This window comes from Stegastes partitus, unplaced genomic scaffold (assembly GCF_000690725.1).
Source record: "Stegastes partitus isolate 25-593 unplaced genomic scaffold, Stegastes_partitus-1.0.2 Scaffold1197, whole genome shotgun sequence".
NCBI lineage: Eukaryota > Metazoa > Chordata > Actinopteri > Pomacentridae > Stegastes > Stegastes partitus.
Window position 1 is genome coordinate 3,888 of NW_007578928.1, and position 16,679 is coordinate 20,566.

Sequence of the window (16,679 nt, forward strand, 5' to 3'; positions counted from 1 at the left end):
AAAAAGTGAAATAATTAAACAATACTGGAGTAATAATTATGTTTTTAACAACTTATTTTGCTTCTGATCTTAACATTCATTTTGCCTTTCTGCATTCTAACTAAAAATCCTCATGTGGTATATGAATTTTTAATCGCTGCCTTGTAATTTTACTGCATTGCACTGAGGGGTGTAACAATCAAAAAATAGTACTGAAAAAGTGACCATACAATCCAACACACTGTGATGCATCATTGATTCTGGCCTCTTGATGTGGAGTCCTACAGAATGATGCACCATGTGTGTCCTCAACTAAATCTGAGCAAACAGGAGCTCGTCTTTAATAGTATATTTAATAGTATGGCAGCACTGAAATGAGGAATACTTTCAAGTGTGAGGAAAAGGATTCATGCTGCATCACACATGACTTGTAATGTATACCCAGCTGTCAGGTTATTAGGTCCACCACGTGAAGTAGTACCATCACACAATCCTGCAATAAATCCCAACATATAGGCTATTTTCTAGCTGTCCATACTTAATAATAATTGATTTCTTTCCTCCACCCCATTTATATCAATGAGGGTGCAATAAATATTAGAAATAGCTCGGTTATAAGATAAGGTAATTTAAAAGTAGCACAAACTGCAGCCTCTAAAAAGATCATAAAGATGAATCAGTAACTCTGTAGAACACAGCTAGTGATCATTGTAACCTTCATGAAGGATGGATTTATTGCAGGGCTGCCGTTTTAAATCAAAATGATCTAAAGATGCAAATAATGTTAACTTGTGTGCTTCTTTTAGACGTGTGCAGATTGGCGTTATAAGATTAGCTCTAAAGCAAATGTAACTGAAATTTGAAGTCATTTCAATTGTGGATATTTCTGCTCCCGTCTGCACCCAAGATGCCAGTCATGTTGTATTTCCAAACAAAGTCCTCCATCTCTGTTTCTACTTTCCTACAGTGCTCACACACACAAGGCATATTCCTCTCCTTCATGATCCAGCTGTCCCACAGCTTCTGATGTTCTCATCAGTTTTCACACTGTATTACAGTGAAACTCCCAGACATCCTTCTCTCCTCCTCCAGCTTGTATAGCTCCACCCTTGCTTAGTAAGGCACTGTCTCCTCCTGTCTCCCTCCTCCCGCTGCACTTGCTGTGCATTTCCACTTCAGGAAACATATCGGATCCATTCAGGCTCATTATTTCTCTTAACTAACATGCACACACTTAGCTTGTCTGCAGCTATTAGGTTTTGAAAACAAATCACTTTTTGCTGCTTTGGTATTGCTTTTCAGAAAACAACAGCATTTCATGAACATATATTACAAAGCCCTAAACCCTAATTAACTAATTAAAAAAAACAAAACAAAAAAACACAGTCTAAAGCTCTACCAGTTGCGTCTAGAGATGTTTCTTATACAGCGAAATGCTGACAAGTTCATCAGAACAGACATGCTGACTGAGTCTTGACCAGTAGTTGAGCTAAACATAGAAAGTTTTTCTGAATGGTGGCATCTGGTCAGCAAAGATAAAAAGAAGCATGACTGTTCTCAGGACAATGTGACCAGCAGTGTTTGCTGGACAAACAGACATGTGTTAGGCCATGCTGCTGCTGCTGGGGCAAAATGTGAAATAAAATTTAAAAAATAAATATATGAATAAAGATCATTTACCAGAAATGTGAATAATAGATTCAACCATTTTGCAAGCACAATTTGGGGGACATATATTTATTTCTGTAGATTTTATGCAGATGGAGGATCATGACTTGTCCATGCTTTGGCTGAGTTTGCAGGTTGCTCAGTCCTACTGGAACAAAATGGACTTGATAATCATGTTGCTAGCAATGTGAATACTTAGTTAAGGAGCCCTTCACACACAGTGTTGGCATGTGCAGGGTGTGGACCCAAAGGTAACATCTAAACTGTACTTTAATTCAATCCAATACAATCGCTCTGTTTGTGAAGAATGTACATTTTTGCTGACACTGTATCACAGAGGTGTTCATTGAGCTCTGTGACTGTACTGGAGGCACCTTTTTTTATACACCTTTTGTGTTTCCCACTTTAAATTTTCCAGAAACTGAAAATCAGATCAGCGTCTCTTTGCCAACGTCAACCAAAGCTGAGCATGTAAGCCTCTGAAAAGTCAGAATTCCTGCAGTGCTGCTGTGCTGGATTAGTAGGAGACTGTCAAGGTGTTTGTTTTGTGTCCACCCCCTGCACCTACATGCAAGCGTGCATTGTACACATGAAAAGTCGTAAACATCGTCATACTACTGTCTTGCTCTCTGTCTATCCATCATTGTCCTGAAAAGCTTACATGAAGAATTCTCTTCAACTTTCATCTTTGGGTCTCCTTTTTCCATTGCCCCATCATTCCTTCGTATTTTTTGCTTGTTACTGTATGTTACTGTACTGTTACTGTGTAAATGTAGAATAAAATGGAGCAAAGTAGTCATCATCTGAGCCAAAAACCTTGGCGTTCCACCAGTCACATATTGTACAGCATTATTATTTAATATTTTCTATGTACAAAGTCTTAGAAGCATTCCAAAGTGTGGTGGAAGTTGGGGCAGAGCTGGCGAGCTGGCTGACTGGATGAGGACGGCTCAGGGTGGGGCCTGTAGAGAAGCCTGCACATCTGGGTTCTTCCTGGATTGGGAAGTGGATCAGACAGAAGAACCTGTTGATTGGTAGAATACGGGGTTCCTCAGAGAGCAGTATGAAAGCTTTGAGGGTCAAGCACAGGGAAGATGGCTGCAGAGGGCCTTGAAGAGTCTGTTGCTTTGAGAATGGGTCAGTTGAGTTGATCCTCGTACTGTTTCCGGAAACAGTCCCCTGCAGGGAAGAACTCCCAGCAACGCTCCTGGTACATCTTCCATACGTAAGACTCCTTAAAGACAGATGGAGGAGGTAGGACTGGGTTACTTCCATGTGCTATGTTAGTGTCTAGTAATCTCAACTAGACTCACTAAAGGCTTCAGTCTGCTTCAAATCAATCCTGTTGTATGACCACATCTAAAGGCAAAAGTGTGTCCGCCTGCTTCAACAGTCCAACTTAAAGACATCTGATTGAATCATACTAATGAACTACAAGCTAGACAAAAGTCTTATTGTCTTCAAGGCTCACAAGGCTAAGCAATTTCCCCTCTGGGGTCAATAAGGTATTTCTGATTTGGACACATTCTAACTCCCAATGCTCTCTCATTCATACATATCCTCCAGTGAACTGATGAGGGATTAGATAAACTCTACAGCAGCTCACTGCTTCCTGTATTGTGCTTTTTACTCTTACGAGAAAGAAGCTAATTAATCTTTGCCGCCATTTTCACAAGAATAGGAGACAGCATGAAATTACCAAAAGAACTGGACAGTGATCGGCTCCTTTCATAAGCTGCATGTTCAAACACCTCTTGGGCTAATTTCCTATGTTGAATTGAATGCAGTGTAAAATGTGGGACAAAGTTCTGCCCTTCGACTACAATATTTAACCACAGTGGCACTTAGAGAGCACATCTTCTGCCAAGGCCATTACTCTGCTCCATGAATGAGTGAAAGGGGTCCAGAGACCACCAATATTTAACGGGTTCTTCCTGTGCTCATGCTCTGCCTTTGCACCAAGTTTAATGATGCACAGTTTGGTGGTTTTTACACAACCTTTTTAATAGGAAAGCTGACAAACAAACAGCATTTTAATAGGTATATATTAAAGATGCTTTCAGAGAATGTGGTGAGAACTTTGAAGCATACTGAGGCTTTAGCAATGCAAGCAGTCAACAGCAAGCATCAGAAACACTGAAAGAGTTTGAAACTAAACTGTACTAATCACATGTAAGTGTCACAGTGATGTGAGCATATATGTACTGACACAGAAGGGAAAAGAAACTGGTTACCTGGCCTGTGTGCTCTGTTTCGTCTTTGTTGATGAGATACATCACAAAGAATCTGAAACACACACACACACATGAAAAAAAACAAACACATCCAGTGACAATATTATCACACATACAGTACAGCGACATGCACAGTCAGAGCTAGCAGTGAGTAAGGTAAATAAATTTAACCTTTTTTATGTCTAAGTTGTAATATTTCCTGGTGCCTTTGCCGTCATTTGAGCAAAGCTCCAAGCTTTAAGTCACTCCTTGCATTTTAAAGATGTCAAGGAACGGTGCCCATTAAGTTCTATTTAATAGGAAACTCTATCCTTTTTAGTGCCACCAACAGAGGTTACATTTGAGCATTAAATATTTTACAGATGCTTTCTCAGGCTTTGACTTGGTCACTTGTTTTCAGCTCCTTGGGGTGCTACAGTGGGCCTCTATGGTGGTGGATGGATGGCACTATGTCAGAGATACAAGAATAAAAATGCAAACAGTCACAAAACCCAGATGTACTCACAGGTAGTTGGCTAAGTTGTGCTCCTGTAGCGTGTGCGTTTCAAAGCCGTGTGGCACTGTGTCAAAGTAGTCGTTACCTATTCCACAGATAAAACATTTGGTCTGCAAGAGAAACAGAGTGAGTGTTAAGGGATGGTCACAACGTTTATCATATGACAGCAGCTAATCTGGAGATTAGGGGCAGCTGTTTGGTGCTGTGATAAAACCTGGTAGTGTGTGTTTCCATAGTTTGTTAGAATGTCACTTATGTGCCCAGTAATATATTGTTGGAATTGGTTAGTGTGTGCATTTTTCACCTCCATGTCTTCTTTCACTTGTTCCTGCTGGTCCCTCAGTTCTCCAAAAGCATCAATGATCAAGCCTAGAATTTCACAGAGCATATACGGTAGAGGTTAAACAGCTGGGACTGCAGTTTTCCCAGCATTCAACTACACACAGTTTGTTTTCACTTAACTCAATTATTTACCACTATAGCACCCGAAGACTAAATGCATCTGTTTTATCAGTCGTTAACTATTGTATCATTAGTGCCTCCTGCTATTTGGTCACAGTCTCTACATTATAATAACAGTAAATCACAATTTCATTTGTGTTGTGTGAAACAACACTCTAATCCAAATTGGAAACGGATAAAACGTGTCTTTTCACAGCTGGAAAGCTCCTACTTTCCAGGGAACCAGCACTTTCTACAAAGTCATCTGATTTTGATTGCCATGTAGATATTAAAAACATTGATAAAACTAACTTGTAAGGAAAAACATATACATGAGTGGAGGACTGTCACTGTCTGCGCACTGCTTTTTAATGTGCAAAAAAAATGTCATTCCGATTGTTTATTTATTGCATAGTTATCTCTAATTATTGTTAAGTGATTCCATCCTTAGATAGTTCCCTATAAAATGAAATTACCAATACTTGTGTGCATGCGTACCCTGGATGATGGCCAAGAGGATTACAATGACAAAGAAGAAGAAGGTGATGTCAAAGATAATGCGGTAGATCTCATATTCGTCCCCTGCTGGGTCCTCGATCTGGTCGCCAATACCTCCACCAGCTCGCACACCTACATACATGTGGAACATGTAGCACTGGGGAAGAAAGTGAGAGACACAGAATAGGGGGAGAGAGAAAGAGAGAGGAAATCTGATGTGCTGGATTTAAAATGGGAACCAGTCCTGATTACCGCAGACACATCACACACTACTATTACTACCTACATAGCAAGTTCTCTTAAATATTGCAATGACATTTGCAAACTGTCTTTTTGCAGTGACATATTACAGTAAGTCAATGTTTCAGTTTCTGTTTTTACCTAAATGTATAATAATCATGTATTTAGAATAAAGTATAAAATATAGAGAGCCATGTTGTAGAGACTGTACAGATTGATAAGATAGAGGTACATTTGTAGTTTGTGGTATTGGGCTGTATTAATAAAACAACCTGCAGGAGAGAAATACAAACAAAAACATATATGAGTAAATGTCAGTGGTTATGATCTTTAGTGCATTTACATAAACAACAGCCCTCGCATGACCAACAGAAACTTAAAAACTAAGTCCAAAAATCTGTTTTCTTTTTTTTCCTATTAAACATATCAAGTTCAAAGAAAGATTGTGTTAAGTCTGGAGAGACAACCAGAAAGAGGGTCGAACACTTACAACCCAGGCACAGAGAAGAACTGAGTAAAAGGACAAAAGGGTAGAAGAAAGGAAAACCTCCGTACAGAGAGATAGATGAAGGCTAAGAACAAGTGAACAGGAAAGAAGAGATCAGTGCAGATCATCTCTTTCTGCTGCGAGTGTTATTGTAAGGGATTTATTCACAAAAAGGAGGAGAGAAGTGGCCATTCATCAGTCTATCCCTCCAATCCACTAAGCCCCTGTCACCTTGTTCTACTGTAGAACAGGCAGAGATGCCACTCCGGCCCCTTAATAGGAAACAGAAAAGCGCTATGGAATGTTATGGGTGGCTGACTGTAGGGGGATTAGAGTGTGTGTCCTGAAATTTCCGGGTGACAGAAAGCCCCTTTCCACCCTCAGAAAACACACACCATAGAGCCCTTATATAGTATTTCTTTCAGATAGCTTTGGAGCAGGAAACAGCCTTATCATAACTGTACTTCATTCTATCTGTACCTGTGTCCTCCCTCTGTCACAGACCAGACAGTCCTACATATCTGCCTTTAGAGTAGATGATTATGTTCCGTACCTGACATAGCTGACACACAATAAGGATACAGATCTTTGTATAAATACAGTGGGTCGAGTTTAAAATACATAATAAACCTGCCGTCCCTGTTTCCTGGCAGCATCATGAGGTGAGATTAGTCAGTTAACAGCTTTCTCTGGTCTAACTCCAGTTTCACATTTCTATGTCACAAAGTTGCTTCACCGTTAACCAGGCTACATCACAATGGTAAAGGGTCAGCTGATAGTCAGTTAGCTTGAGTACATATTACATGGCTGCAAATGCCTTCAAGCAGTGATTCCTGGACTGCTGGGAACTTTACTGCACGTCATTTAACATGCTACACTGCTAACCTGGTCAGGGATCATGGAACTGGCTTCCCATTTCTATGTTGCAAATCCCATTATGTAGAATCACCAGAGTTGTCTTGGGTTCAGGAAGCCAGATGTGGTCACCCAGAGGGAGCCCTAAATTGAGCTTGCGTCATGATAAAGGCCCCAGTTTAACAGGATAAAGTTTGTCTTTGTTAATGTCACGCGCACTGTTGCTATTCCTGAAAAGTTAACAGAAGCCTGGAAAAGAAATGCACAAAAAAAGACCATGGAATCTTACAGTAGCTTAGCTGGACTTCAGACGGAGCCTGAGGGTGAACACTGTCAAGACTAAAAGCTCTGACCCATGACTTTCTGTCCATAAATGGAGCCGCACCCTCATTAGAGACAGGCTGCACTGGATGCTTCCTAGTTTCAATGAGGCAGGCTTTACAGGCATTATCAGCCAGAACAGCATGAGCCACTGCCCAGAGGTAGGAGACTAAATAGTGGCAAAGTCAAACACGATCCTGCCATAATGTTTTTCCATTGGTGAGATAATTTTACGGCTGCAACCTGTAGCTTTCGTCAGGCTTGCTTGAATTAGCAGGAACAGGCGAAGTTCAGTTACCTTTAAATCTGATTGGTGGGTTTGTTTCTTCAGATTGTGAGTCACACTGTATAGATTTAATTTACACCTGCTGAGATCCTATCACAGTGTAAGCAACTTTGCTGCAATATGTACAATACACTTGTCAACTCACTGTCAACATGTCGTCACACTTCATGTCTGGCAGCTCTCCGTCTTCACTCTTGTTGTAGAACTTCCTGAAGAAGTTGAAGGCCACTACAGTGTAAAGATACACCACCACTGCTAACAGGCCGACGGTTAACACCAGCTGGAGGACAAGAGACAACACAAGACTGCTGTGATGCAGAATCTAGATGAAAAAGTCTAGTACAGCATCCATTTTCTTGGTTGATCCTTTCTTTTAGGGAACAGGTATGTATTGAACATTTCTGCAGGGGTGTTACATTTGGGTTTAATGATCTATCACTTAATTAGCAAGTGATTGCTTCTTATTAGCCATTTCTGTTTCTGTTCAAGTTTGGTATTTTTCACAACATGACAATAAATCACTGAAGATAAATAGTTTAAATCCATTTTATATATTTTTTTGGATACAGCTAGAGACTGAACTTATCTAAATGAATACTAGTAAGTGCCATTACTACATGCAGTGTGGAGAAGTGTGATTTAAAAGAACCTCCTGCTATTTCTGAATAGTATATATCAGTGGCTGTATAAGTCAGATATTAGTATGTAGTTTACTTGTTTGCCATTGTGGGTGACTGAGGATAGGATGGTACGCAGTGTCTTGAAACCCATGGCGATGTCCAGCAGATGGGCAGCAAAGAAGAAGTTGTTGTAGTGACCCAGAATGGACATGGTCATATACCAGGCCAGATACAGGAAGGACTGTAGGAAAGGAAGGACAGGGAGGTTATTCAAGAAACTGCAGTCCATCGATATTGAGTGAGTGAGAGAGTAATTAGTTTGACATTTCAGGTGATATAGGACAGAGTTTTTTGGGAACAAATGTAAATAGAGAATATTATGGACACGTAGCTGAGCTCAAAACAGTTCACCTTTATAAGTTAGAAGCTGTCCAGGTGATAGATTTACAAAATGAAACAGTTTAGGATGACGTGTCATAGATCAGTGTTCAGTTTGCGGCTAGATTTACGTGGGTTTTAAACATTGGTGCAGATTAGTATACATGCTCATAAAAACATAGTGAATATCATTCGTGTAAGACTTGAATGTACAGGTTCACTTTTTTCTTTTTTGTCTCTCTTAAAATTACAGTCATTGGCTCATATGAATGCAGGTTTTGCCTGCTGTAATCATTCTCCCTGTTCATGCTGACTATTAATAGAGTCCGCCCTTCCCCTTTGGAAAAGCACTAAATAAATAAAGTTTATCAAGTTTTAAACTTCAGCCCAAGTTAACAAAAGGTTCCAACAGTCTGAAGTAAACAAATAAAGCATCTTGTGAAGTTGCAGTATATTTCGTACAAGGTTCGAATCCCAGGTTATGCCACAAATGAATGCTGACTTTTAATTTGACTGTCTGTATTTGTAGTGCATGCTCATCTCTCAAAGGAGAGGGGAGAGCTGGAGGGCTGTACATTTTCAAATTCTGCCATTATTATTATATGTTTTCCCCAGATTTCTGCCTATCCAAGGTTTATTTAGAAGAGAATAAAACAGAATAAAACTTCATTGATCCCTTCGGTGTAAACCTCAGGGAAATTGTTGGATTTATTTTTAATAATAATTTCCAAATCTCCATGTAATGCAATAGTCTAGATATAAGAATTGTGGAGATTATTCCACTCTGTGTAAAAACCAGAAAGCTTTATGAAGAGCTAAAACATTTCAAAACTGCTTAAGGGAGAAACTAAAACAGTTTGATATAATCTTCTGAAGTTTCTTACATGACAATATTGAAATTTAAAACACACAAAAAATTAAAAACTCAGATCAGGAAATTCTGCAGTGAATCCACACAATCGAGTCACACATGGCTACTGAGTGGTTTGTGCTTTTGTATACTTACGTTGTCTGTAAATACAACCCCCAGCTTCCAGATCTGGTACTTAACGTCAATGGAGTTCAGCCTGTCAGCAGTGGGAGAAAAGGTTGAGTCTTCTTCATATGTACAATAACAATTTTCAACCTGTGTTTATTTAATCCTCTGAACCCGAAGCAGTTTCAGTATGATTTTTTTTTTTTTACTAATGTTACATTTTCCTTTACTGTTGGCTGATTTTTCACTGCAACGTCAAGTTCTGAATGTGTATGAAAGTAGCGCAACAAAGCTATTTTGTGCAGTGTGACAGAGTCATAATGCCATAAATCATTAAAAAACAAAACAAAAGTTGAATTTCTTTTTTAAAAAGTAAAAAGAAAACCTGGAAACATCATGTACAATATTTGTCAAAGTGCTCACATGTTACTAATAATGGAAAAACAACAGTGTCTCTTTATACTGTCGATATTGTACTACACATATTTTTACAACCTCTTTAAACTACACATTTCTCTGCACATCAACCCTCTAAAGCTACTTCACCCTGCTGAAAGTATTTTCCATTAACCTGACTGACAGAACAGCTAGTAGACTGTGAGGAGATATTCCCTAAATTTGACAAAAACAGTAATGGATTGGAATCGCACATGTCAATTTAAATTAATGAGTCAAATTTGTAAAGCTGAATAATCAGCTTCCATGTTTCATATGCCCTCCTAGAGCCACTGTTGGGTTATTGGTTCACTGGGTAACTCACAATGGAAAAAAAAACCTTTAACTACTTCAGTAAAATTGCTGAATGCCCCCTTTCTCACTCTCTCTGTCTTACTCACACAGCAGTCAGTGAGCTGTCTCTCCTGGGCTTTCTCTTTTTGTGAGCATCGCTGAAGTCCAGAGCAGCCTTGTCCATTCCAAGCAGTTCACTGATCCGATCATGGCCATAAAACTCCCCATATTTATCCATCACCTGAGGAAGAGCAGGAGTTCTTAAATAAATACTTTCTAACAGCAAAACATCTCATATGTATTTCCAACATCAGTACTTCAAAAATAATAAAAAATAAACTTCAGCTCTACAGAGACAGATGACGTGTAACACCCATTTTCTGTTGTCCACCACACTGTGTCTTAGTGGAGTCATTGAGATGCATTTTTTATTCATTTCTGATTTACCTTCAGTTTAATTTCTAAGGAGAAAGTGTTTACACAATTGCACATGATCAGCAATGTTCAATTTGGAACAAAATAATGGCTACCACATGAAAGTGGCCAGTCTCTTATGTAGTTTGAGGAGGTTTACATCAGTGTGGGAAGAGCTGTGTAAGACCTACAAGCCTTTTAACACAAAGCTTGTTGGGATTCAAACACAACCAGACCGACAAACGTGAAGTCAAACACTACTATCATATCTAATATTGTGTGCTGTCCAATTATTTTGCCCTCTTGTATACTGGAGACAAAAACATCTGTCACATTTCTCCAGCATAGATAAAATACAACAAATTACAAATAATGTGCGTCCCAAAACCTGAACTTATTGTAGTTAAGTCTCAGCTAAAAAATGACTTAATAAACTCTTGTTTATTCATCTGAACTTATAATATGACTGGTTATGACTGATGTGATTTTAAGTGCTTACAGAAGGTTATTGGGTATTAAAAACAATCACCTACCTTCCTCTTCACAAACTTATCCCAGTAGTTGTTGGGAAACGATCTGAAAGTAATAGGACAAAAGGCTCATGACTTAGATCATCTATAAAAGCATTTCAGTGTATTACTATAAAAATGTATCTGTGAAAAACTATAACAGGGAACACCAAGTTACTCTTTGCATAGTGAATTCTTATTCCCTCGGTTGTTATCCTTGTTGACAAATGTGTGAAAGCTGAGTCCTACCAAGTGTTGTACAGCAGCATTTGCTAAATTTAAGGTGTTTCTTACACAACAATCACATGGTTTGTGCAGTTCACCTGTTAATCAAGTAGCTCAGACTAAGCAGAATAACAGAATAATGCTAGAGTCACCATTTATGAAGACAAATGCATAAGGAGATAGAAGACACAGAGGCATTCAGCTTGCAGAATGATACAGTAGATATACAGTAGGTGTCCACCTATACTTGAAAAACGATTTAACCCAATGCAACCAGAAGGTAGATCTGGGTTGTACCACCTGCTCACCTCTGTTAAATATATATATATATATAGTTTTTTGGGTTTTTTTTAAATTTTTATATATATATATATATATTTGTATTTTTTTTTAAAATTTAAATCATGTGATTTTCTCCTAGTTCTTTATTTATTTGTCATTCACCGACACTAGCCTCAATGGATGCTGCCTATGTAGGATATCCAGTATGACAAACCACAAGCTCATGTGTACGCACTCATACAGACACGCACGGTCTACTCACTGTGTGTTGATTACTAGTCGATCCCACTGTCCTTTGATGTCATCCTCAGATGGTTGTTCTGTGATATAAAGGCCATCAAATTCCAGCTTCCTGGCCACCTCCTTTTCACGTTTAAAGATCACCAGCGGCACCTACAGAACCCACACACAGACCAACAATAATATAGCAGTGCTGTTTAATTTCAGCAAATTTAAATTGTTGGACTGAAAACATACTGCAGAAAATGTCTATAAAAGTGAAGCTTCAATGACTCTCTATAGGATTGTCCATGAAAATACCAGCATGCAGATTCCATATTTTTGACTTATTCATGCTACATGTCAACAGTCAGTATCCTGCCTTTAGACAGTAGTATCCGATGATGCAGAAGAAGGAGATGACTGTGTGCATGACGGCAAGGATCCGTAACATGGGCTCCATGTAGCCACTGCTCTCCTCCAGGACAAAACGGACTGTGACAGGCTTCAGGGGCTCCCCAGCATCATCCATCACCTCCTCCTTTGCTTCCACTGCTTCTCCACCCAGTGGGTCCCACTGAACACTGCTGTCTGGTTGGCTGCTGGTGTACACCACTTCCCTCTCCTCAATCACAGACGTGGATGTAGAAACCTGGTAGAATAAAATGTCTATCAGTTGTTTTGATAAACATCTTGTGTGTATAGATAACCTTGATTACAGCTGTAATAGATATTTAAGCTGTATGCATAATTTAAAGTCCAGTCACAGGTGAATCAGTACTCCTGGATATAACTACACCATGAAGACAAAAGAATGCTCCAAGCAACTCCATAAAAATGTCATTGAAAAGCTTGTCTTGAAATGACATTGATGTGATGTTGAAGTCAGGAGTTATTTCTATCTGACACCAAGAACACTTGGTGTTTTGACTTAGATTTGAACTGATACTAGATAAATGTGCTCGGACAAAACAGCTTGCTGCTGCCTCGTAATTCACACATTCAAGTCTCTCTTAGTCTCTCTGTGGTGGCAGTCTCTCTGAGATCCCACCACATTTCACTTGCAGCATGTACACATTAGGCTTTTATCATTGATTACCATTTTGTGGTCTGAAATAAAAGACGCAATCGAGCTAGTGATTTAAAGCCAGTTAGTCAAGCCTCAAGCCTCTGACGGATCCCTGTTTGCATAGGTAGAATACTGATATCACATCTGATACCTGATTGTAGAAATCAGTTACCTCTGGATAATCATATTCATTATCTGGAGAGCGTACTGGTGAATGGTGAATGTATGTCTTGTTTTCTTTACAAATGTACCTAACTAATAAAGACCCTACCCTGGTATACCATTACCTTGTAGAAAAGGAGGATAAAGTTGATGGCAAAGGCAACGAACAATGCCAGCATCCTCATATTGTAGAAGTTCCTGGCAAAGTAGTTCTGCAGGGGAGACAGAAAAAAGAGCTGTCAGTGAATGCTACAGAAAGAGATGATGCTAGATTCGAACTTGAAAAGATCAACTTTTTTAAAAATGTGGTTTCCACACTGTCCCAATGGGCTGCACCGTAGTGTACTGGTTAGCACTGTCTCCTCACAGCAAGTAGGTCCTAGCTCATTCAAGCTCAAATCATCACATTTTTTTAAACAACAATTTCTGCTCGACCATCTCATTTGCCTAAAATTTTTACACCATAGAATTAAAATAAAAAGACACATTTGTAAAAAAAAATCCCATAGAACACTGGTGACATTATGAGCATTTCCACATGGCATTAAAGTAAGCTGCTCTAGTTCACGTCTCAGCTGTGAACTTAAAGGACAACATCTGCAAAGTTAGGCAGCTTAAACTCAGTTTTTAATTGTTGTTGTATGGAACAACTGAACCCAGAACTTTGAAGTGATGTGGTCAGTCGAGGGACCTGTCCATCGACGATATCTGACCTGCTGAACTGATTCATCTGGATGCCAGATAAGAACCCATATATTCCAGTACTGCTACCTGAGTGGTAACACCAACACTTTGGATGTAACCAGTATTTGTTAAATACGCTCCAAACTTGTCAGAAACAGTTGCAACAAAAGGACAGAAAAGTTGCCCATACCAGTAGTTTTCTCTGGTAGGCTATGATCTTCTTTAGGAAGGGTGATTCCTGCAGATCAGGTTCATCAGACTTCAAGGTGTGGTGTCTTCTTACTTTTGGCTTCACCATGTCATTCTTCTGTTGTTTCACTGGTTTCTCTACATGTCCACCTCTGAAACCACAGAACAGTTTACACTTACACACATCTAACAATGCACGACCACTTCATAGTGGCTTCCTTCATCCAAGTGCATTAATTGGCATTTAGAGGGCCAAAGAACTAACTAACATTTATTACACACTACAAAGCATTTTATATCCCCACGCATCCAGTTAAAGATGCCACACCTGTAATTGCCCCTGAAGGAATTGGCAGTCAGTAATACTTTTTAAAATGCTTAATAAACCAAAGCTAGCACTGGATGTGTGTATATCGTATCTATAGAGGGAACCAAAAGTCTGAGATGAGAGGTGGCCCCTCTAAAATTAAATATTTGTTTTTGTTCAGGGACAACATTGTTGTCATTGTTGTCAGACAGTCAGTAAATAATCTGTTTCACCTCACTGAATATATGTCAGAAGCAGCAGATATGGCAGAAAAGCTAATAAACATTAGTTCACTATAAGCAAGACTCAGAAGGTCTGGTCTATGTTCCCTGTTGATAAATCACTGGATAATCCTGTATGTTAGAATCTGTCTCTGGACGGAAATCAGCTATTTCACACCCATTGACATGGTTTTGGCTGCACCTTTGTAGTAAGACTTCACTCACCTTACAGCAAGTTGTCTCTGACTCTTGCCACAACTGTTGAGATTCTTCCATTTATATAATAAACGCTTCAATGAGTTTCAGTATCAGGATCAAACTCTCACTTTATGACATTTCATAACTGTGTCTCTAAAATCAAGTTACATAAAAATGTGGACATACTCTGATGTTTTCTCAGGTTCACATTCAGTCTCTGGTGTCGCTTCCTTCTCCTCTGAGGAAGAGCTTTTTGACTGAAACAGAAAACACTATTAGACAAACCAATTTGCGGGTGAGTTTTTCTGCATGGCTTAAACAGGCTTGACAGGATCTTACACCAACTTTGACAGGTTAGATTTTAGGCATTTTTGTGGCCTTTATTCTTCTCACTGGTTTGAAGTGGAACATGACTTCAGATACCAAAGTCAGTGCAACAGTGCAATAACTATTTGTGGGTTGTTTAGTTATGGTCAGTAAAATCTGATATAAGCACACTCACACAGTCACTCGAGATGGAAAACTGTTAGGTTCAGGAACAGTTTCCTTCCCACCGTCATCCGTCTTTTAAATAGAGGACTGTAAATATCGTAGACACTCTACTGCCTTCACATGTGAAATTACTTTTGGGACATGTGCAGTAACCCTAGTGAGGATTAAGCGGTGTTGAGATAATGGATGGACGGATTTTTCGTGGCTATCATCGCAAATGAAAGTTTTTACACAGCTAGTGCCCAGGGACAGAGCTGGACTGTATGGTGATTTTGGCATAGTGTCAAAACCACCTGACTACAATTTCTACGTTCATTATATAATGTAATCCCCACACACAATGTGTACAAATGGAGCAGCTGTAAAACTATGAATACATTTTACCAATCAGAATATGCTTCATCCAGTGCATTTGGAAAGTCTAGAAAAGACTGTTTAATTGTTTTATTTTATCCCATTCATGTGTGATGGAAGCCGAGGGGAAGTCAGAGGCAACTCCCAGTGGAGGGCTCATATGTGCTCTCAGCCAGCTTCCCTGGACATCGATGGTATTGCACATGCTCTATGAGTTTTTCTAGCGAAGCTAAAAATGTTGGAGCATTGATTATTTGATTTAACATTTAAAACAGATTGGAGAATAAAGAAAGACAGAAAGGAAGAAAGGATTGCTAAACAACAACAATGTCTCACCTGATGCCTTTGTCTGAGCTCAGTTTGGGGTGCTGTAGGTGCTGTAGGTGCTGAAGGTGCTGTAGGTGCTGTAGGTGCTGTAGGAGCTGAAGGTGGTGTAGGTGCTGAAGGTGCTGCAGGTGGGGTTGAGGAGGGAACTGGAGAGTTGAGGAGTTCAGTAAGGCTGGCGTTGGGGTTATGGGGGGTGATCTTGTACTGGCCGCCCTCCCTTCTTAAGTCCAAACCAAAAATGTCTGACAACAGCTCAGTCTCACTGGTGTTGACTGCCAGGTCAGCCAGGTCCTCCTTCGGGGAGCTGCGGTCAGACGATCTCTTCTCTCTGTCTTCCCCCTCACCCCGAACCTCGTCCTGGGTGGGGTCGGGCATGTTGGCCAACAGCTCTGACACCTGGGGATCAACGGAGTTGAGATATTAAGAAACAGCTCTGACTGTATCTAGATTGTTTAATGACCTGTTGGCACACTTTTCTTATAAAATGACGTATGATAACCTTTATGGTCTTAGCTCCCTCCACCAGATTTCCTCCCATGAAAGTGCTGTGGAAGATTCTGCAAAATCCTCGAGCTACACTGAACGCCACATGGAGGAGGCCCAGCAACACTGACCAGTAGAAGGAGACCAGCGTGGTCACCATGTCCTTCACTGTCATGTTTTTTATTTTCTTCATCTGCTTCTTCAAGCTTTTCATGGACAGCACCTGTAAACAATGGGAAGAATGGGATGAATGCCAATATCTGGGTGTGCAAAACTTGCAAAATCAAATCAAACACTTGAAGTGGCTTCTACAAAAACACTGACTGAAAAGTCTAA

The 16,679-nt window shown here is 39.7% G+C and overlaps 1 protein-coding gene across 1 annotated transcript in view; it reads right to left on the reverse strand.

Moving 5' to 3' along the window:
* Nucleotides 1-1,706: 1,706 nt before the first annotated feature.
* ryr2a (ryanodine receptor 2a (cardiac)) overlaps nt 1,707-16,679 on the reverse strand; it is a 173,064-nt gene continuing 158,091 nt past the window's right edge. The window contains 18 exon segments of the mRNA XM_008297199.1: nt 1,707-2,881; nt 3,882-3,933; nt 4,387-4,487; nt 4,682-4,746; nt 5,317-5,473; nt 7,651-7,785; nt 8,220-8,366; nt 9,510-9,570; nt 10,316-10,449; nt 11,156-11,198; nt 11,901-12,031; nt 12,240-12,398; nt 12,441-12,509; nt 13,214-13,300; nt 13,963-14,113; nt 14,874-14,959; nt 15,984-16,256; nt 16,360-16,566. Coding sequence (XP_008295421.1) covers nt 2,786-2,881; nt 3,882-3,933; nt 4,387-4,487; nt 4,682-4,746; nt 5,317-5,473; nt 7,651-7,785; nt 8,220-8,366; nt 9,510-9,570; nt 10,316-10,449; nt 11,156-11,198; nt 11,901-12,031; nt 12,240-12,398; nt 12,441-12,509; nt 13,214-13,300; nt 13,963-14,113; nt 14,874-14,959; nt 15,984-16,256; nt 16,360-16,566 — 2,154 coding nt within the window. The 3' untranslated portion in view covers nt 1,707-2,785.